General features: G+C 32.0%; 2 protein-coding genes across 3 annotated transcripts; one reads left to right on the top strand and one right to left on the bottom strand.

Annotated features, from left to right (window-relative positions):
* Positions 1-4,190: 4,190 nt before the first annotated feature.
* Positions 4,191-5,089, bottom strand: LOC107368651 (uncharacterized). The gene has a single exon (XM_015936517.3). The coding sequence runs from the start codon at positions 5,017-5,019 to the stop codon at positions 4,243-4,245; it is 777 nt and encodes a 258-aa protein (XP_015792003.2). The 5' UTR covers positions 5,020-5,089; the 3' UTR covers positions 4,191-4,242.
* A 10,776-nt stretch (positions 5,090-15,865) lies between these two features.
* Rbcn-3B (WD repeat-containing protein Rbcn-3B) lies at positions 15,866-23,582 on the top strand. Of its 2 annotated transcripts, XM_089268181.1 has the most exons (12): positions 15,866-16,035; positions 16,301-16,672; positions 16,744-16,822; positions 16,885-17,053; positions 17,150-17,337; positions 17,802-17,947; positions 18,297-18,332; positions 18,735-18,825; positions 18,926-19,195; positions 19,254-19,637; positions 19,738-20,127; positions 20,197-23,582. In XM_089268181.1, exons 2-12 carry the CDS (start codon positions 16,392-16,394, stop codon positions 22,777-22,779), a joined length of 4,617 nt encoding a protein of 1,538 aa, XP_089124307.1. In that variant the 5' UTR covers positions 15,866-16,035; positions 16,301-16,391; the 3' UTR covers positions 22,780-23,582. The 2 variants fall into 2 exon arrangements, with proteins under 2 accessions (XP_089124307.1, XP_015792137.1); XM_015936651.3 differs by lacking the exon at positions 18,297-18,332 and having other exon boundaries at positions 15,866-16,672.
* The last annotated feature ends 332 nt before the right edge of the window (positions 23,583-23,914 follow it).

Raw genomic sequence — 23,914 nt, 5'->3', positions numbered from 1 at the left:
AAAAAATGTTATTCAATAAAAGGCAACAATGGAAAAGAGTAAAAATATTTAACAGCAAAAATCAAAATAATGTAATAACAAGTATAATATATTAAATAATGGTGCAAAAAGCATATTTGATCTCAACACTATTAAAATGAGGAGCCATTATGTTTCATTGATTTAACAGTTGAATAGCTCAGTTGAATTTATTTCATTTTTTCGTCATCATCACTGCTTATTACTAACCATTATCATCAACAATTTAAAGCTGTTGACATTTATTGCCATTCTTTTTGATGCAACTTCAGTGTTTTTTTCTGCCTCAATCCATTCATCGACATTCTCAGTAAATTAAATTAACTTAATCATCACATTGTTTGATTAGTTAAGGGGTGTTGGTCAAATTGAGCAAAAAGATTTGAGCAAAATCCGTTTGCGCTAAGAAGATTTGAGCAAATTTTGCTCAAAAATTGTTGATAATTTTCAGAGATCATTCTTAAATTTTTAGATCATTCAAGATCCTACAAAAAATATATCATATTAATTTTATAATCGATAATAACATCTAATGAATGGTCAAAATCAATAGAACTGTCGATAAACTGAAAAAGGTGTTAAAACATTGTCGTGTACCAACAATTTTTATCGACGAATGATAAGTTTAGGCTCTAACTTTTACGGCCACAGAAAGCAGTCGATCTAACTGAAAATCGAAGTGATCGGCTGTACGTTTTCTGATTTTTCATCGAAATCTACATCATTTAATTGAGTTTGATGAAAAATCTGCTTCCATAATTGAACAAAAGCCGGTGAAAGTTTCAACTTTGATCTCGATCATCGCGAAAACTAAACCTGAGTTTAAAATTGTGTTTGCTCTAATCAGTTTTGCTCTTAAATGTTTTAGCGCAAAAGGTTTTTGCTCAAAGCTCTTTGCTCAAAATAACCCAAATCAGTTAAGGCTAAGAATTACAACAATTTTAAATTTTGGTCAACAATTCCTCAATAGTGATACAGTTTAGCTCAAGGCAAAGTTTTTCAACACAATATTTACTTTCGTTTTTACATTTGCTTTCATTAATAACTTTAAAAGAGTTTTGTTCTCGATTTTGAGTTAGAAAGAGCGATGTAAATTCAGAAGCTCGTGATTAAGTTGCCCTTCGAGTCACTATGCTAAGGTAAAGAATGTAATTTTGAATGACTATCGAATGTGATTTCGTCGAGAGATCAACATTTACTGAATATCTGAGAGATGGAATGAGGTTCTTTGAGAATTTATGGGTTTCTTTGAAAGTCAACGGAAACTGACTTGATGTCAAAGATAAATAGAAGCTTTCTGATTCTGGTTCTGAAAGAAATGAAAGGAAGTTCAGTTGTTGCTGAGTTTCGGTTTGGAATACATTTTTAGAACTTTGAATGTTTGAACAAGATTAACTCGAGAAGTTAAAAGTAGTTAAATCGATGGTTAATGGATGCAATTTAATGAAATTTCATGATTTACCACTTAAGGTGACACAAGATGAGAGTAAATTTGATGGCTTTTGGTGAGCTATCAAGAATGTTTTTGAACACGAAAGAGATTCACTGAGATTATCATTACTCACGAAAATGATGATCATAAATTATAGCTGAAGAATTGGAGGAAGAATAAAGAAATGATTGAAAAAAAAGTTCATGTCAACTGTTGTGTTTTACCATTTTCACTGGTAAAAGAAGAAGAAGCGAGGAAAAGAGAAAAAAGCTTTTATCATCAGTAAATGAAAGAGGCTAAAGAGAGTGATCATCATCATAATAGTATCAAGATATATGATGATGAGAGGAAAGTAACAGAGGATAATAATGATAATAATAATAAGCATCATCATAATAAAAGATGATAAGTAGTCAAAGTGAGGATAAAAGTGAAAGTGAAACCTTGTTGAAGTTGGTCTAATTTGGTGAATCAAACTATTTTGTTTGTTATTATTACAATTGTGACAAGTCAATCTTTCAACCTTAAAATTGTCTGCTCAGTTTCAAGGGTTTCCAGTGTTTCATTAGTGTCTTCAAAAGACGGCAAAAAGGAAGAGACAAAATTGTTTCACTAAATGATGACCATTTAACCCCATTCATGGTTGTAATAATACCCTTGTAATAGTAGCAGTAAAACTTTACCACTCAAGAGTAACAACCTTTTCTCAGTGCAAAGTAAAGGAAGGAAAGGAAAGAAAAGTTGAAATGATGAAATTTGCATGAAAATATTTTTCCAAAAAATTCTTTTCTCTCTCTCTCTGAGTTTTCCATTGCTTAAATTGAACAACATCTTTTCATTGGCATAAAGGTTAGAAGCTGGAAAAGTGTTGCCGAATCGATCGATGATCACAAAATATTGACAAAATTATCCTCTTGCTTCATCTATTACAACCACCTTTTACTACTCATTTTAACACCAACATTTTTGCCTCCTTCATCCACCTTTTTTCCCTCCCTTTCAACCTCCTCCTCATCCTCCTACTACTCCTTCATCTCATCATCATTCTCCTTCTCTTGATTGTTCACCTCCTGCTGATTTTTCAAGAGACAAGGTTGATTGTAAAACTTGATGACAGCTCAGTAAGAAGTAGTAACACAAAGTGGTAAAGCTGCGAAGAGAAGAAAAAAAAGAGAGGAAAACCTTTTTTTCTTCTTCTTCTTCCTCAAAATCACCTTTCTTCTCTTTCCTTCTCATCCCCATCCTCATCATACTTCTTACAATGATAAACCTGTCGACGGCAATAATCAGCCATCAACATAACCTTTCAATAAAAGCATAACTCATAATGTATCACCATCAAGTCCAACAAACTGTGCAAACTGTTAAACCATTTTGTTGTTGTTTTGCCAAAAATAATTAAACTATCAAATGGATCCAGTGTGGCTCTCGAACCGATTAAATGTAAAGAGTAAAAGGAATTTAAATCTTTTTTGGAAACTTTTCAACACAACTTTGCTAATTTGACTATTGGTAATGAATGTTCAAGATATTAATACATATTGAAGAGGAAAAGCAATAAAAGTTTGAATTTATTTTTATAAAAAGCGCTTCTCTTTCCCAAAGAAACAAATCTGTAAACATGAAAATCATGATTATCATGGAATCAATGAACATAAACAATAATTTAATATCTTTACTTGAAATTAACGCATTTTTGTTTCCATTTTTAAATAAACTTTCAAAGCACTTTGTTTAATCATAAATAATGAGAAATTATTTCAATACTTTTGTCTCTTTTTAATCATTCATTGATCAATATAATCTGTTCAGTTTGTGTGTTGAGTGAAAAAACTTTATTACTTTGTTTTACCTTTTATTACCTGAAACATGAAAAGGTTCAACTGTAATTTACTCAATTGAAAATGAGTTTTGGCAAACTTGTAACAAAAATTGTTGATAACTTTTGTATATTCAGTTCAATGTTTTTGCGCTTATATTTTTATTGCCAATTAGATTATCAACATTTTTAGTTTAACAACAATTTAACCAAAATTTTACCTTGTTTAATAATTTTGCATTTCTCCATTTTTGCTGGTTCCAAAGTTGATAATGATTGTGATCATTATGATCATTATGATGATGGAAATGATGATCATTATTATAGTTAATTTGAGCAAAATTGTTGCAAAGAAAAGTCTGTCCAAATTGTAAAATAATTACCGTGATTAAATCACGAATCAACAATCTTTTGGCTTCTTTTTCATTACCAATCCAACAATCTTTGGATGCTCTGGAAATTGCTCAGTCATGGATCTTACTTCAATCTTTTATCTGCTTTTTTGGGCTTTTTTCTTGTTCATTTTTTTCTCCTCAATAATTGGTAATAATTTGGCTTTTTGTTTCAAATTTTAAAATTATTTAATAAACTTAATAAAGCCTAACCTTAAATTGCATTGTGAATATAACCAAGTCAACAGTTTTCCTCCTCAATTTTGGCCTCATTTACCTGCTTCTTTACCTGTCAATTATGCCCTTTGGCTTATGATGATTATGTTGAAATTATGTAAAGCTAAATGATTCAAAATGGCCCTGAAAATGTTACAACAAACAGCTATTATCGTTGCAAGAAGATGTTTCATTAAGAGCAACAAATTTTGATGAAAGAATTGTTTCCTTTCAGTTTTCTTCCGGAGATTAATGAACATCTAGACAACATGAAACTTCAGAATCAGTTGAAATGAATAAACGAATTGCACAATTGAAGAATAATACTTTTATTTAAATCAATATTAGTTTAGGTCAATACATTCTTAATTAACAACGGTTCCGTTTGTTAAAGTAGTGACTGTTGGATCGAGTGCTAGAATGAAACTAGTCTTTGCATTGTTTTCTTCGAAGACCAACTCGGTAATGGTGTCATTTCCATGCATTCCATTGAAGACTTTGTCTTGTTCATTGAATTTCAACTCATTTTGATTGCTTGAATAAGGCTCGACCAGCTTCAATTGAACAGGCAATTCTCTCTTGAAGTAAAGTTGTCCAATGTAGGTGATTGCGTTGGTATCGGTTGTGTTTTTGGAGTAAACTTCAACATGAATGTGAAGACAACGACCGTAGTACCAACCAGGAATGATTGTCTTGAAGTTCACTTCACCATCTTCATTGGTGACTTGATAACCACGAAGCCATCTTGTATCGTAGATTGGTTTTGGACGGAAAGTTGGTGTAGGAAACTTATTGAATTCTTGTACACCTGAGTAGTGTCCCAAAGCATTGGCGTTCCAAATGTGAACGAAATAGCCGGATAAAGGTGAACAATCTTTAGCGTTGGTTAGTTTAAGATTCAAGTCCAAGTTGACTCCAGTTTGACCATCAGTGATGTCAGATCGTTCCAAGTCATCGGCTAAGAAGTATGGACCTTCAGTTGCGAATGGGGCGAGGACACAGGTGTGTTGATTGGCTTCTCTCTTGTATCGGGCACAGTTGACAATTGATCGATCATGTTCCAAGAATTTTCCAGGTCTCTCTGAATGAGTGGAAACATAGGCAATGTTGAAAAGAGTTACAAGTAATACAAGTTTGAACATTTTCAATGATGTACAACGATTTTGAGGTTAACAATATTATTAGGTTAACTGAGATAGTTAGACAGTTGTGGAGATTTGTGATGAATTATTCGGAAAAACTAATTGTATTTATAGTTATTCAATTTAATGAAATGTTCAATCTTCAAGGATTGTTTTGCTCCGTAAAATCATATGATAAACGCCTATTTTGATATTCTGGTTAGATAATCAGGGGATCAAAAATGTCACCAGGTCTCGAGCCAATTGTCTCAATATGGAAGTTTACATGATTATCGAAAATTGAATAATGATTATTATCATGTTGATAATTGCAACAATTTTAATTTGATTGGCGTTTATGTCAATCTTTCCCCCTGCATCTTTATCTCAATCATTTTCTTCATGTTCATTGTTTCAGTAACAATCAATAAGATAATTCTCTAGATGTTTAATCTTTCGTGCAATTCTCTTGATTCTATTAATATTCCAGCATCATGGGACAGAATGGGACAAATATCACAAATGCACCAAGTATCGAATCCTTTAAACGAAAATAACTAATGAACTGGATTATAATCAATTCGCTGGAACACAATTCAATTAAATTCAGTTTTGCCTATTATGCTTGTAATTAAATGATGAAAATGAAAGTTTAACTCCCATTGAAAAAGGTCCAAATTGATAGTGAAAAGAAGCAGACGGCATCAAAATGGGCAAACACAGGCCATAATAACTGATCGCAAGTTCTTGTAACTGAGTAAGGAATTTTTAATCGAATCTTCTTAATTTTTCCATGAATTTACATTGAAATAGGTATGACTGGAAAATAAACCTAATAATGAAATACTTCAATCAAAAGCCTAAAAACGCAGTTCAAGTGCAACAACTGAGGCACAGCACACCAAAAGTGAGTAAATTGCTGGTCAATTTAAGATCAAAATTTATCTTTTTGTTTGCAAAAACAAAAGATGCAATAGAAAAAGTAATAGTAAAATAGAAAAGTTAATTCAATTTAATATTGCATTCATTTAATAAAATAATGAGTTGAATAAGAATTGAAGGTTTTTAACAGAGCATGAAATTGAACAATGAATTCAATTTAAAGTGATTTGAGAAGACAAGCTCAATCAATTAACCTAACAATGCTAACATCTTAAAGTGAAGACACTAAATTAACCTCAAATGTCCAGCCATGAAACTGACACTCTTTGATTTTTCAGTCTATCAGTCGACAGTCTATTGCATACATTGGATAGCTTCATAGCTTGGATAGTAAACTTGAACTGATTTGCAAAGGAAAATAAAAGATTCGGAGAAATGAAATACAAATTTTGATTTTTCATAATAATTTTCTAATTATTTCATATATTTTTTAAACTAAGATCTCATTTGATTCAAATTTTTATGCTCTTTTCAAATCTATTATTAAAAATTGCACAAATCGACAGTTTTCGAGAAAATGAGCCCAAGGTTGAAGCTTCGACCGCCTTTTGTTCAATTACGGAAGCAGTTTTTTGCATGAAACTCATTTTAATGATGTAACTTCTGATTGCTAACCAGAAAATGCTCTTATTTTGAGAAAAATTTCAGTTTTTGTAGAACAGATAAGTTTGATTTTCAGTTGAACTGACCGCATTCTGGAACCGTAAAAAATAGAGAAATGAAACTTATTAATAGATAGAAATTGTTGTTGGTCAACGATCGAACACTTTCTTCAATTCATCGTCAGTTCTCTTGATTTGGGCTTAAAACTTTGAACCTCACTATTTCAAGAACAGTATCACCTAAATCATCACTCTTTCCCCAATCATCAGATTTTATTCTTACTCCTTTCTAGATAGTCTTTAAAATTCGTTATAATACACTAATTATTAATTTGACCATCTCGACATCGATCATAAAAAGTCTCGGTATTAATAATTTATTTTTAAGTTCATGAAATCATACTTTCAAGACTATTGCACCTAAATGTTATAGGAAAATGTCTATCAAAAATTATTAATAAATTTTATTCATGATCATTATCATGTTGATAATTTGGACATTTTTAATTTGATTGGCGTCATTATGCCAATATTTTTTCCTAATCATCTTTATCTTGATCATTTTCATCGCTATCAATTGTTCAAGTAACAATCAGTGAGATAATTCTCTAGATTTTCTATCTTTTAAGCTACGCTAATATTACAGCATCAAAGGAATCTGAACAAGCATCACACATGAACCAAGCATCAAAGGCTTCAGACAAAAATGACTAATGAACTTAATTCTAATAACTCATTGAAACACGAGTTGAATTGATACAACCAGTTTCGCCCATCACGCTCATCATTCAATGATGAATAACATGAAAGTATCTCATTGTAAAAGTGTCCAAATCGATAGTGAAATGATACAGACTTTGATTGGGACGATGACTTTTGAAGTCTTGGACAGTCTTCAAGGTATGTAAAGCTGCATTCAAAATATTTACTAATAACTATCATTGACTCTGTTGACCAAGTAATGTACAATGCTAGTAGTTTGAATGACCATTCAATATGCAAAGAATGGACCAATTAAATGGTGAAGTTACTTGACAATGTAAAGATATTGTTATCCTTTTTTACTCGTAAAGTGGCTTAAATTTTGGTCAAAATTGTTACCTTTACTTAAGATTAAAGATGTTACAATTTGAATGAGCTTTTTGTTGAATTTATCTTTTCCTGGATAAACTGTTTTGTGTCTCAAGAATCACTTGTAACTTCTCATGATGAACATCATTTAGGATGGTTCATCATCTAATGCACTCAACTGACTGCTACTGTTCACAAGCACTTATTACTTGCTCTTGATAATGATAATGTCTTTCTGTTCATCTTCAATTGCTTGTGTTTATTTTTACCTTTACATTAACCTTATCCAGTTGCCTCCATGTTTACCCATTTTTTGAGGTATTTATTCACACCTTTACATATGTTTGTATTTAAAATGAGAAGGTAAAAGGTGTAATTAAAAAGTAAACTGATTAAAGGTATGCAAAGAAGGAAAAGTTGAAGTAGCAAAAGAAATGACAATAATTTTGGTTCATTCGTATGTGACACGGGAACGAGACAAATGATTATTATTAACATGGTAATGATGATGATGATGATAATGATACCAATGAGTTAACCTATTAAAATGTGAAATGGTTTGAAAGGGAAGAGAAGAAGAAGAAGAAGAGAAATGAAAAATATTAATGAATGTCTCAAGTTGAAGGAAGCAAGGAAGGAAAACAATGAAACGTAATTCAACTATTAATTCAAAGGTAACACCTTGATTATAGATGTTTAAATACCATTGATGGTGTAAAGGGGAAAGTGAGTGGCCAAAGTATTGTTTTCAACTTGAACTTTAATAACAGGTAACTTTGCTTTCTTTTAATGGTCAACAAGAGAAGAAACCAGAAAGAAAAAAATATTAACATGGACAAACCTTATTATTATATTATTATCCATTAACATTATCTGTTTGGTCGAAAAGCAAATGACCCATAACCTGATGTGTAGAGGTCACTTACAGAAGGTTAAGGAGTGGGCCAGGTAAAGACAAAAGACGCGTAAAGAGTAACGTGAAACAAATCAAGCTGTGTAGTTGAAGTAACATAAGGTTTATGCTTAGTATTCAGTTCATTTTGGACTCGCTTTTTTTTGGTGTTTTTTGTTTGGTTGTTACTAAATTACAAGGTTACCATAAGTTGTTAGATAAGTTGGAAACAGGTTGAGAGGAATGGTAAAGATGAAGATAAGAAGAGAGTAAATGGTTTGATAAGAAACAATGATGATAATTGATACACTTTGACACATTCAGGTATAACAAGGACAAGTAAAGCGTCGCGTGCCCATTTCAAAGACATATTGAGAGCGTATCTTGACTGCCTTTTATCTTTCATTCAAGTTCATTCAATCATTACAGTGTTCATTAAGATGCTTTCTTCTTCCTTGGTCTATTACAATCTGATAAAACAATTAAACTTGTCTAGTTTATATAAAAAAGATCAACTGATTTGGTGAAAGTTTTTAAAACTGACGACATTTTTGTGTTTATTTGAGTAAAGTTTTGTTAGAAAATTTTTCAATCAATTTTTCAGTTTTCAATGAAAGTGTTTTCATTGTTCAAAATATTGGCATTTTTATAAATTGCCATGAAAAAGAACATTTAAATTCAACATTTTTTATTCGTGTTCATTGGAAATTCTTTCAAAAGAAAGATTGATTTTCAGTTGACTTTTGACTGGAAAAGTAAATCCTGAGAATATTTGAAGTTCAGAAGAATCGGATTGAATGTAATATTTGCATTTCTAAGTTGATCCGAATTGCAGATTGAAATATTCAAATCAAAAATAAGAAACCAACAGAGTTCTGAAATGCGATTTTGGGTAGAAAAAAAAATTGGATCGTCTTCGATGTTTGAACCAAAATAGTTTTGAAGATGCAGCGATCGTTGATTGCAAATTGACGTTTATTTACAATCCAGTAACTTGGGAAAATGATTGACTTTGTTAGAAAACAAAGTCTTGGAAAATGTTGAAATGACAATTTTTGATCAGAAATGAGTAATGATGAACATTGAGCCAAAGTGGCGATACTTGAATATTGATTTGATAATCAATTTTAATGATCAACAATAACAAGTTAACCTGAAACATTGTAAATTACATTTACATTTATGGATAATAAAATTAGACTGATGACTATGATAATAATTGAATATGAACCTGTGATAATATTGAATAGCAAAACGTTTAACATATAAAAAGTACAATAAAAACACTCCTTAAACATAATTTTGATAATAACACTAATAATAAATGATTATAATCTTTATTGGTTGTTAATCACCTCCTCCTGAACCTAAAACTGTTTCAACTGAAAGTTTGAGAAGAGAAAAAAAATTGAAACGAAAAAAAATATTGAATAAAATTGTGAAAGGTTATCCAATAAGTGACTACATTTTCATGGGTTTGGTTGCCATCCCTCATCATCTGAGTATCAGTTTCATCCTCTTCATCAGGCTTACCATTCTGGTTTTACATTCCGTGCTTCTGAACAGTTTCACCAAGAATACAATTTCTGTCCAACATCCAACAAGAAGAAGAAAATTTTTCAACAAATTTTCATGAAAACAGGGCGGTTTACCAAGAATATTGTTGATCAGAAGCTGAAACCAACCTTGCCTGATCTTTGATTAACGATGGTTAACCATTCATCTATTAGCAACATAAATGACCAGATAAGATGATCGACCAAGAAGAAGGTTGAACACACACAAAATGCAAATGAAAAGTCAAACTGTTAACGTTCCATTAAAAGGTAAAAGGCTCACACTCCTCAATAAAGATGATTAATTAAATGAAGCCATCATTGATTACAGGGTGTCGATGCTATCATCTTCCACCATCGAGTTCATTTGCATTGGATCAAAATGGAAAATCACTTTTTCTTCTCATTCTTTACTTAAGGTCACCAAAGACCAACAAGGGAAGGCAAGAGACGCCTACATGAAGGGCTTGGTTAACATTGGATTATATTACCATGAGATCATTTTGTACACCATTTCTCATTAGACTTTCAATGATTACATGGAATCTCAGCTTGATAAAAGCACGTTTCAACGTCAACATGGACACACTTGCCTCATGTGCAACCTCATTGTCATTAGACATCGTAATTGTAGTCATTGACATTATAATTTTATAGTCAACCACCTTTAGTTGAACCTTTCATTTTAATCACATTTAAAGATGAACAAAAGACTTCACTTTCATTGTCACCTTTTTATCTCTTAATTTCAATGATTTAACTAGACTGCAAATTATACACAATTTCAATCAATATGGTGACCACCAAGAGTTGAAATAATAATATTAGGTTTGTTGCTAATAATAGTTCTGGTTACTATTTGACTACTATTATTATGATATCTTTTGTGTTATATCATTAGGAAGGAAGAGAATCAGTTGGAAGGGAAAATTATTGTTCAACAAAAGGAGAAGAAAAAAATTGTCTCCAGCTGATGATGTCGAGATGATGAGTATGTAAGTTATGGTTTCAAATGATAAACTTGATGACTGGGAAAATGCTTAAAAATTGGCATAAAACGCGTGCCGACAACAATTGATGAGATAATTTAAATTGAGACTTTTCTAGTAATTATTTCGCTCGATAAGACGAACATGAAATTGGGAAGAAAAGGGAAAGTAAATGAACTTTAAGTTGACATGAAAATACATTTTCATTTTTAAGATTGAAAAATTTTCCAAATTCTGCTTTCGCTGAAATTCATTCTAAAACAGTTTATTTGTTTGATAAATGCTTTCAACTCTTAATAAGTTTCGTTCCATTGATCACCATTTTTGGTGAATCAGAATCACTTTCATAACTAATAATGAAGGATTCATTTTTAACCTTTTCAATGGAATGTTTGAAAGTCTTTCAAGAAAGAACTGAATTTCATTATTTCAATGATCCATGAGTTGATGATGATGCAGATGATGTTCCTGAACCTGATGATCCTGATCCTTGTCCAAATGTTGATCCTAGTGAATCTGAAGCTTCTGTTGATCCTTATACCGATGATTCTGAGTTATGAAGATATTTTACTTTCATTTACTTAAAGATACAGATTTAATCATCAATCGGTATACGATGTTGAATAAATATTAACTTGACAAACATTGACGATTCAAAACGCTTTTATGATAAATTTGTGAGAATTATTGATCGAAAATATGGAAAAGTCGACTTCGATTTTTTGGTTTTTAGTCCAAACATTGAATTATTGATGGAATCATAAACCATTTTTATTAATTTTCTCAAATTAAAAGCGATTTTTTCGACTTGATTCGTGACAAAATCAAAATTTTCCTTTCAATTGATTACCATTTATATCGATTGGAACTGATTTAATCCTTTATTTTGATGCAATTATTAATACATGATTTGCTTTGAAAAGTTTGCAGAAGAAAAAAATAAGACGATTGTTTGGATATCATTTGATATCATTTGTAATATTTTGATATAAATAAGATATTTTTTTATTCCTTTGTTGTTCAACTGAACAAGGGAAAATAATATTATTACTCAGTTTTATTTGTTGACTTGAGCTTTGACAGGTTGATGTTGAAAAGTTGTTATATTACAAAGAATGAGATGAACAAGAGAAAAGGATGAAAATAATGAAACTGATCCTTCTGTGTTTAACCTCTCATATAACCAGCGGTTTCAACTAATACTTACCAATCAACAATCATCATGTCAACATCCTATAACCAGTTTCTTATAGGTTATCATTTCAACATTTTATTATCGGTAAACATATTGAACAATTATGATTTAGCCATCATTCCAGGTTTAACTTTTATTCAGAAAACAAAGAAACTAGAAAAAGGTAAAAACCTATTTTTTGTTTTATGTTCATTGAGTAAACATTGGATTTACATTGATGGTCATTGATGGCCATTGATGGCCAATGGTGAGGTGATGATCTTATCTCATGTGCTAAATAGGTTGTTATGTTGCGCTTGTTCAAGGTTGTTCACTGATTACTGGCCTGAGATGATAATCAAAATTAGGAATGAAAAGAATCGTAAAATGTAAGGTAATCAGTGTGATGAAGAAGCGAAAGAAGACAAAATTAATTCAAGATTACCATTGAAATTGTGTTATTGCTATTGTTATCCGTATCAACATTCATTGTTAACCAGTTGTAAAAATTATGCTCGAGTAAAAGTTAGTTAGCAGTTAAACTTGTTAAGTAATATAAACGTTTCCAATAATAATAATGATATATTATTTTCTGGGAGTTTTTTTGTTATCGCTTTTGGTAGCAACAAAAGTGGATAACCATTTGTTGTTGTTTAATCAAATGTTGCCTTTTTACTGCTTTCAAATGCTTTTCACGGCTTTTGCCTTTTTTTGAAAAAAACATTTTCGACTTTTGGCCTTTTACTTCGCTACAAAAACTTTGGTTGAAACACATCGAAATAGTTTTTGATGATTGGAATATTTTTCAAATTTCAATTTTTCCAATTTTGTCTGTTTTCTAAACAGTTTTTCATTTATGATTGACTGATTGGTTGGTTTTGTTTTCGATCAATTATGGACTTTTCTTTGCAAGAGCTTCGTAACTTTTCATTCTTGGGAAAAGAACCAAAAGAAACCGAAAACCATGAAAACTCAAAAAAGAAAGAAATTCAGAAAAAACTGAGATTCGCTGAATACAAAACCAATTAGTCAAATCATCAAAAACTTGTTCGAAAACAGTCAATTTGGAAACATTTCGATGTTGATCAAAAAGGTCTGAAGTGGAAAAATTCCAAGTCTTGAAAAGATGCTTGTCAAGTAATACAATAGTATTTCAGCGAAGCAAAAAATTTTCGATTCTTTGGTTTCTTTTTTGGGTTCTTCATGGTTTTCGGTGGTTTTTGGTTGCTTTTGGTTCTTTTCACACAAATGAAGAACAGTTTGGTTAATGTTGTCTGAATGGAACAAGTTTGCAAATTATTGTTTGAATAAAGAGGTAAAATTTGTGCCATGAAATGAGATTGCAAATTAAATGATAATTTTAAATGATGAGATTGTTAATGAAATGCATTTTTGTGTTCATTTGCTTTTCAAGAGAAGAAGAAAAAACACAAAAATTCGATACTAACACCTTATCATTCTTTCCTCCTCCCATTTTTTGGCCTCTTTTTGTGTAATACCTTTAATACCTCCTACTTGTTTCTCCGCCTCTATATTTGCCTCTCATCATCATCATCATCTCACTCTGAATTTTCCCTGTACTTTATCTTCTTCTTCTTTCCTTTTACTCTTTGGTTTGTCTTTTTGGTTTTCATTTTGGTCTTTTGCGCCTGTATTTTACTTGCCTGGTTCCTTCCTTCGGTTGGCCAAGGAAATCGATAAAATCGGTTTCATTAGGTTCAACAGTCACATCACCAACAAACCTTTACCCGAAACCTTACCACTCCATCAATCTCATCCTCCTACTTACCCAGATCAAGAATCAAGATGAACATTCAAGATTCAAGACTCACTACTCAAGTCTCAAGATGGGGAAAAACAAGAGAAGAGAAAAAAAATGTTATTCTTTTTTTTCGGTGATCCATTGCTTTTCAATTTATAATAAGATGCTGGTGATGATGTTGACTTTAAGGTATCGTCATGATGATCAATATTTTGCTTGGAGGAAGAAAATGCAAGATGGAAACAGTTGAGAGACTAAAGAAGATATTTCTTGTTCTTCTCTTCAAGATATCAGTTAATGGAGAAGAAAGTGTTTCCCATTTAGCTTTCAAGGAGTATCGATCTCACAGTTGAGAGGAAGATGATGATGATCAGGGAAAAGGAAGATCTATAATTGAAGAAGAAACTGATTAGGGATTGGTTGAATCAGCGGCTTCTCGATCCATATACCAATGGTTAGGAATCAACATCCATGAAGTTTAATACTGATTCCTTTCATCTTCATCTTTCCATTCTCTGCCTTTCTCATTGCAATTTCAACCATTCTTACCACTTAAGCTTCTTCATCATCTTCATCATCTTTATCATTTCTCTGTCTTTTCCTTTCTTTTATCAACTAATTCTTCATTTTAATTCTCAGTCTTTCCATGTTTTGTTTAGCAAGGCAACATTTACTAGATTAAAACTAAACACTCTTTAATGCATCTTCAATCCTCCTTTAATTTACAAACTGCTAACTTGCTCTGACTTATTTTACTGTTTTGTCAGCCAAAAAGACATTATTATGTTGCCATTTAGGTTTGCTTTTGTTTTTATTTTTCACACGGCAAGTTGACTTCATTTACTTGTACAATTAGATTCCAGGATGACTTAACTGTTTTTAATTTAACTTAATCACCTCTTTTAATATGTGATTAGTTAAATTTGCTACGCACTTTAAAGGAAAACAAAAGTTAAGCAAAACTGTCTGTTGGTTTTGTTTTACCAGAAAGACTGGCTTTAGTAGAGCCTTTGATCACATTTTATAAAACAAATCTAGTCTTTAAACAATTAAATTTACAGTTGACAGATTAAGTAAATTAGCAGTCTTTAATTAATGTGTTTAAGTAAAACGGTTAAAATGGCTTAATCGATGAGATTTAATGTTTAATCTTGCATATTTACAGCAATTTTACACAAAATTTTGTCACTAATATTCAATCCATTGGTTTGCTTTTCAATTTTCAAAGCAAAACAATTATCCATTCAAATTTTATATCACGTTGAAAAGCCAAATTGATGATCGTGGATCAGTTAATCAGCATTTAGAAGAGCCAATCAATTTGTATTAATAACTAATAAAATATTAAATATTATAAAAAACTTAATGATCAATCAAATCATTTATTTGGTTTTCAAATCAAACTTACAAGCAACCTCAAGCTTTGCATATTGAGCTGCCATCTTGAGGTTGCTAAAGAAACTTGCTTTAATTTATTCAAAATTTTGGTTTTTTTTTCTTTTAACAAATTCATTTTTTGTAAATAATTTTCAATTTCAAAACCTATCAAGATCAGAAAAGTCTGATTCCGAAGCTGAATCAGATCATTTTGTAACATCGAAGACAATGAAATAATCTTGAAAACCAGGAAATAGTTGCATGAAATGAACCTTCCAATGAAGAGCATTGCTTTAAGCGATCGGAATTTTGTTTAAAATTTTTGTATATTACTTTATCTTCTCTAATCAACCGTTTTTAAATAGGAATTTAATTTTAATTTTGTTTTCATATTTAATTTGAAATTGACAAAAGTTGATCACTTTTTCAGTGCTCAGATGGCGCTAGTAACCATGAAATCTGTCTCAGTCTCTGACAGTCTCAGATTGCATTGGTTAAAATGTAAACAAATGTTTCTTTATACAATAATTGTGAATCAGTACATTTCTGTTATTTTTTAATCTTCCTCTTCTCAGAATTAAATTTTGATTGTTTTATTTTACGCATCATGTTAATCTTATTTTGCTCATCTATTATCACACTTTGGTCCTGTTGAGCTTCAACATTTACATGGTAGTTTCACTTCACTCCTGTCTGTTTGTGTGAAGTGCACCAACTGTTATTGTAAATACATAATGCGAAGAGTAAAGTGAAAAATTCGTGACTTGCTGTTCATATCAATGTTTATTTACTTGCGAATTGTTCTAAATATAAATTCGCAATTTTGTGCAACAAGACACAACAATCTTCAAACTTGCAAAATCTAAATTTCAGCTAAATCGGATTAATAGTTTTTCAATATTACTCAATTGTACTCAATTGTTTTCAATATTTAAAGGGAAAATTATATGGTGGCGACTCTCTCGGTTCTCTCATTGAACTAACCGGTTTACAGTTTTTTGCGAAACTCTTCTTTACTCTTTGACATAATGCCTCTTGGATTATCAAGTCAACTGATTATCCCCATTACATTATGGGGAAATCGAGCACCAACCCATTGTATTTCATGTGTCTACTTAAGCCGTGATCTGAAAATATTGGTTACTGGTTGTAACGATGGTCAACTATTGGTATGGGATGCACTCAATGGTAATCTTAAAAATATACAACCTCGATCTATGCTTTTTGGCCATTCATCTGGAATTATGTGTATTTCTGGAGGAAGTGTTAATCCAGAGGATAATCTCATCGTTAGCTCCTCTGAAGATGGGTAAGAATTTTCATCAATTTGTATCTTTTACCAACTTAATAATTGTTTTTAAAATTTCTTTGGTTTTACAGTGAAATGTGTTTATGGGACCTAAATGATGGACAATGTCTTGAGAGTTCCAGACTCCAATATGTCCATACAAATATTCAGGTTAGTTTTTTGTTGCGTTTTTATGCCATTAAGTCTAACTTTTAATTTGCGATCATTTATAGATTCATCTTATGCAAGGAAACGGAGAAACAAGGTTGTTTTGTAACGGTTATTATGCTGAAATTTTAATCATCAATCCTATTACACTGCAAATCATGTTTACTTTATCGTCTCGGGTCAATCCAGATTGGATTTCAGCCATAGATATTGTTTACCCCGGTAAACCTCAAGGTGAATAATTTTTAATTTATTTATTTTATTAGAAAATCTCAAATTTCAATATCAACTTGTATTTTTAATGCTATTTTTTCCAATTTTTTTCAACAGACAATGTCATTGGTCTTACGGTTTCTGGTTTTGTTAAAGTTTGGATTTTAACTGGTAATGAGTCTCGAAGCTCAGAGCCGATTTATGAACAAGAGTTCAAACAGATAAAGCCTTTGAATGCACTCAAATTAACTTGCAACATTTACAATCAATCAACTGTTCTTGTAGTCTGTGCAAAATATTGGCAGGTTTGTATTTTTTGCTCTAAATGTATACTCCTTAACAATATTTCTTCTAATCGATTGAATATGTTTTCATTTTATCAGGTATTATACATTTCCATTTCAATCTTATCATCTATTTGTCATCATAAATCTTATCTATCTCTAAAGTCATGTTCTGATCTAGACGAGTTTGAGTAGATGTTACAAATATTAAACTTAGTGTAATAATACCGAGAATCTTTGCATATCAGTTGTTTATAATCGCTATGAAATAACCCAATAATAGTATCATCAATAATCAAAGATATGCTTGAAAAATCATTGAGCTTTGAGTGATTAAACAGCAAAGTTAAATAGAATCTTTCTGCCTAGTTAATTCGTTTTACTCCTGCCAACTCATGATAAATCCATTGTATACTTTGATGTATTGATTGTTTACTTATTTCTCCCTTTTTTTGTTTTGCCTTCATGTAACAAAATGAAAACAGATTTACGATGCACATGATTTTTCATTATTATTTTCCGTGGACAACAAACGGAACGAACGCTGGGCTGGAGGAGAATTTCTTTCAGCTGAAAAAGTCTTAGCTTGGAGTGATGCTGGTAAAGGCTATATTTACCAGTTGCCGAAAAAGTAAGTCCCACCAATGTTCTGGATCCATATTTATTAAACAGTTGCCCAGCTTCTATAAACCTTACAAATATCATTGGTAACCTGGATTGTATTACACTAGAGTAGACCCAAAGAAAGATTGAAAACCTCATCTTGATCTTAACCATTGAACTCAAGGAACTCAAGTGTCAAGGATTATTAGCATGTTTCATCATTAACCTTACATTTTTCTAACCTATTCTCTCTCTCTTCCATCCATATTTTTTCTCTCACCCAACAACTTTCTCTCTCTCTCTCTCTCTTTTCTCTCTGTATCATCATCTTCATTTTCATCATCATCCTTTCTGATTCTATCATAATATAATGAAAGTACCTCACTTAGCACACCAAAGGGAAAAGCTCATAGGTAAATTGAAGTCTGCTTGTGTTAACTAAATTCAATATTAACCATATCATTATTGCAACTAACCATTAACTAACAAACTAACATACTAATCAGTGCATATATCACCACTATTGAATTTATTTTATTCACTAACAAAAACAAAATTCCCTCATAATTCCTAATTAATGAATGCTGCATGTTTATCCCCTAACATTGCTTTTTGTTTCACTTTAATCATCTTCATTGAAAATTTTTTTGCTTTAATTTTTTGCTTTTTTTTGTACAACGAAGGAAAATCATCTCCTGATTTTTGAATTGTTTGTTTATTTCAACAGCATTTACAAAATCATTATATGATCTAATTTTTTTAATTTTATTCAACTTTAACTTACTAATGCTTTTTCTCTCCCTTTGCATTTACAGCTGTATTCCTGATCGTAAAGAATTTCATGAACAATCAAAGAAAAACCACGTCATTGAACCATATTGTATTTTAACCATAAAGAATGACGAAGTATGAACAATTTTTAATCAAACTTATTCATTGAATTGTAAATTTACTGCTACTTTCAGCTCTAATTTTTTGCTCTTTTTTTTATACTCACCCAATTCAGAGACTTCTTTGTCCTCCAGTTACACAATATCATCTTATTCCTAAATCTCAGAATTCTCAAAATTCTCAATCTACTAGAGTTTTTATTCGCGGCGATTCACTTGGTCGTATTGCCACTTGGTTTGTCACTGATGAAATGATTGATGGAGTAACCCTCGAAGATGGTGTAGCTCAGGGTGAAGCTGCATCCCATGAACCTGACAATATATACTCTTTAGCGGATGCATGGAAATCAATGAAACCTCGTCCATTAGGGATTATGGATCAACTGGTAATTTTAAGGAAATGATTTTTGTTACATTTAAAATTGATTCATTTTCCATATTTAGAGCTCTGGTGATCATCCGGATGTTAAAATAACGGCAAGCGTTTTTCTTCCAATGCAAGGAACTCTGGTTGTCGGTAGAGAAGATGGATCTATTATTATTGTTCCCGCAACTCAAACTCTTAAATTGCAACTTCTCCATTCCAAAGTTCAATCTTCTAATGATAATTGGCCACAATATCAAATTTTATGTGGACATGCCGGAAAAGTTACATGTCTTCTTTACCCACACCATGTTGACTCTCGGTATCAAATTCAACATCTAGTCTCTGGTGGAGTTGATTTCTCAGTTTGTTTGTGGGACCTTTATGCTGGAACGCTTTTGTATCGATTCTCAGTTCATGCTGGGGAAATAACTCAACTGCTCGTCCCTCCTAAAGATTGTAGTGTAAGTATTGAATTTATGCTCAAAGGAAAAGTGATTGTTTCTCATCAAAACATTACAATCTTGACATCTATGAATAACCCACCCTTTTTTGTTCCCACAGAGTCGAATTCTAAGTTGCATTTGTTCTGTTGCCAGTGATCATTCAGTGGCATTGTTAAGTCTTAAAGAAAACAAATGTATTATGTTAGCAAGTCGTCATATGTTTCCTGTTTCTATTATCAAATGGCGTCCTCTTGATGATTATATGGTTGTTGGCTGTGTCGATGGATCTGTTTATGTTTGGCAAATTGAAACTGGCCTTTTAGATAGAGTTGTTCAAGGAATGCTGGCTGATGATATTTTAAGTGCCTGTGATGATCACCAGGCTGCTTCCAATGAAGATCGCCTCACTAACCCAGCTATACACCTTTTCCGTGGCTTGAAAAGTCGAAATTTAGAAGCCATTAAGCATGCTACGGCTAGAGGAATCAGGCACATTGCAGGTCCTCTTGTAAGTTGATTCAAGCATCTTATTGAGAATAAGAAATAACTGTTTTTATTTTTTCTTTCTCTTATCAAGCATCAACAAAAACAAGATGTAATTGACCCTGCTATTCAGAATCGTTCTCATCCGTTGATGATTCAAAGTCTAAAAACAAATCCAAAAGATCAAGATAGTCATGTATTGGCTTTCGATGTGGAATCTCTTATTGTTAACCTTCTTGCTGATGCTTATACTCAATTTGATCCTGAAACATTTGAAGCTAGAGGATTGACTAACAACAAAGCTTATCAAAGATATCTTCAACTAGTTGAATCACCTGAATCTACACACAAATTTTGGTCTAAAGTTAAGGATTCAGCCGAGTCTGCTGCTCAAAAGATTCAAGCAAAGGCAGAAAGTGTGGGTTTCAAACCAGATGTAAATGTAGCTACTGTTTTATTCACTCGGCGTTCATCAAACGACGCTGAAAATATGAAAAATGGAGCTGATAAAAATACTGAAAAACGAGCAAATAAGCTAATCTCTTCAGAAACTGACCTTAATATTGAAATATCGCAAATACTTTTGTCTTTACTTCATGGTTGGGGCTTGGATCTTGTTATGGATGAAGTCTGTGAAAGTAAATTAGGCTTGTTGCGTCCAATTAGACCAATTTGCTTCGGCGTTCTCTCAAAAGGAGGTCATATGTCTCTCTATCTTCCTACGTTTTTAACTAAACATGATGCCAAATCTGAAGTTTCTAGTCCATTAGTCAACAACGAACTCAATCATGACCCATCACCTATCTCTTCTAAAAGAGTTCGAGTGAAAGAGTCTGGTCCAGCACAGAATGCTTTTGAAGAAGATCGAGGTCGAAAGTTTTATGCTCGTTACCATTGGGAACTTTCTACGGCTTTAACGACTACTCATCTTTTAACTATATTATCTTTGGCAAGAACTTTAATGTGCTTGAATAATTCCTCCTTTTTCACGGATTCTGAAAGAAAACGTAAAGTCTTATCTCGTTTATCTCGCTCCGAATCACGAAGTTCAGATTCACAAGCTGATTCTGATATGAAAGCTTTAGAAGCTGAAGTAATGGCCAATGTTCAAGAACGAGCTAGACAAGGCTGGAAATCACTAGCTGATTTGCATTGTATTTTTCTGCCCAAACAATCAGGAAATGTTAAAAAACCTCTCCTTGACATTTTAGCTAAAAGATGGCAAGATAGGTGCTTAAAAGTTCGTGAAGCAGCTCAAACTTTGCTTTTAGCGGAACTCCATCGTATTGGTCCTCGCGGTCGTAAACAACTTGTTGATGATTGGGCTTCATATTTGTGCCAAATTGATGAGCAAAACGGTGCTGCAATGAATAAACATCTAAATGTTCCAAGCTCTGATAGAACAGCAAATCATTCATCATCTTCGCCAGCAAACATGACTCCTGACAATGGTGAACCTGATGAATATAATTCGTCAGATGACGAAACAGATGATGTTGGTGATCATGCGAGTACTGGTAGAGGTGATAGAAATGAGAATGGTTCTAGTCCAATTCAAAGAAGATCATCGAGTGGTTCAGAGATTCGTCGTAAGCAATCAACAGCAATCATTCTTTTAGGAGTAATTGGCTCTGAATATGGAGAAGGAGTTGAACCAACCAAAGGACAAAAGATAGTTATCGATGAAGATACAAGTCACAAGAAGCCGATAATTGAAGGTTTCGGTGCTGGAAATTATAATCTCGCTCGTCATACTTCACGAGCTTTAGCTTATTTAGTAGAGGCTCCACCTTCAACTGGATTACCAGCACATTCACCACTTCGAAGAGCTGCCATTGATTTACTGGGTAGAGGTTTCATTGTTTGGGAACCTTATCTTGATGTCACAAAGGTGCTTTATGCGTTGCTAGAGTTATGTTGTGATGCCGATAATCTTATACCAACATTATCCTTTGGTTTACCTTTGACTCCAGCTGCTGATTCTTGTCGCACTGCTCGTCAAGCTCTTGGTTTAATTGCAACTTCTCGTCCGGGTTCATTTATTACTACTTTGGCTCGTGAAGTGGCTAGATATAATAATCTTCAACAAAACGCTCAGTCAATGAATGTTCCAGTCTCTGGATCTCCTCTTAACCGAGCTAAACCTGAAATACTTCGTAATATTGAACTTTTAATTGAAAAAAGTCAAAACCAAGTTTCTGATCTCATTATCGAAACAGTGGACATTATCCTTCACTGCTTGGATCCAAATCATCTGAAAAGTAAAGAATTGGGTAAAGTTTTTCCTCCGATAACTAAATTTCCCAATGTTACCTGTTGCACGGCAACCCGTCGAATAGCTGCTGGCGCAAAAAATGGTAACTTAGCAATATATGAACTTAGAGCTCCTAAACCACAATTAATTAATGCTCATTCGTCATCAATAACCTGTTGTTCGTTTTCGCATGACGGTAAACACCTTGTTTCTTATTCAATGAATGAGTGTAAATTGGCATTTTGGTCAACAGCTACAAGTCTTTTTGGTCTGGGTAATTCTCAAACTAAATGCGTGAAAACCTTCAATACTCCACCAAATGTACCTGATAATGTTTCCAAATTACCGAGACTCTTATGGGTTAGCAGTAAAACAATTTTACTCGTTTTTCCTGATGGCAGAGAAACCAAGTATACTATTTAAGAATGAAGTTAATTCGACATTAAAAGCTCCTTTAGGTCGAATTAAGCCAATCACATCTTATTATACATTTACGTATAATAGTGATTAATTAACTAGAATTATTATAGAAGTCAAATAAGAAAAATCAATCAATTGTCAAGTTTCAATTTTATGGAACCAATTCATCTATGACTTAATTCAATGCATCTAAAAGATGTTCACCTTGGCGGATTGAGTCGCTAAATCACTTGGATCAAAACCAGAGAAGGGATAATTTTCCATTGATGAGTTCATTTTGATGTTCAACTGTTGCCGAATTTATCGATGACTTGACTGTTCATTTGTTCAACAGATTATCAAGAGCAATTATTTACAAAAAACTACGAGAATCTACCGGAAAAGCTGTTTTTGGTATACATGAATGATAACAATTTTTTTTATTAATTTAAGTTATAAAATTATTTTCCTCTTCATCATTGTCATCCTTTTCCTATTGTTATTTCACACTCTCTTTTTTTTCATATATTTTGTTTTGTTATGAATTACACTTTTCTTTCAAATATTATTTCTTATTTTCTGATTATCTTGTTAATATTAAGTCGATTTATACATAATTCATTTACATCAACTAATGCACACTCATCCAGATGAAGAGCAAAACATACGGAAAACTATACACGAAGTTATATTGGCTGTTCACTTTTGAATTTAAATTGTTTGCTGTTCATCATTTAATATATTTATTAATTTGTGATTGAGTAAATCAAGACTGATTGTTAAGTTTCCATCGATCATCATAATTAACATGTCATTTAATATCTTTAGATCAATTTGAATTCTGGGTTCAATTATGATAAAGTTACAATTTTATCAAATTTTCTTCATCTAAACAAACTAAGTTTTTTTCAAATGACAAAATTAAGTGAAAAAATCAGATATAAATAAATCATTATTACTGATATAAAAGTCCATAATTTCCATTTTTCCATTAAATCCCCATTCAAAATAGCTTCAAACAAACTCTTATGACTATTATGATTACCATTAGATAATAATCAAATGGGTTTGTGAAACGGCGAAATACATTTTTGCATCGTATTAGACTCTCTGGTTACCAAAACAAAACAGTTAAGGATATCATAGCAACACGACTTTA

The sequence above is a fragment of the Tetranychus urticae genome, chromosome 2 (assembly GCF_039701765.1).
Source record: "Tetranychus urticae isolate SD_2017Ah chromosome 2, NJAU_TeUrti_SD_1.0, whole genome shotgun sequence".
Classification (NCBI taxonomy): Eukaryota; Metazoa; Arthropoda; class Arachnida; order Trombidiformes; family Tetranychidae; genus Tetranychus; species Tetranychus urticae.
This window is presented reverse-complemented; position numbering and strand designations above follow the sequence as displayed.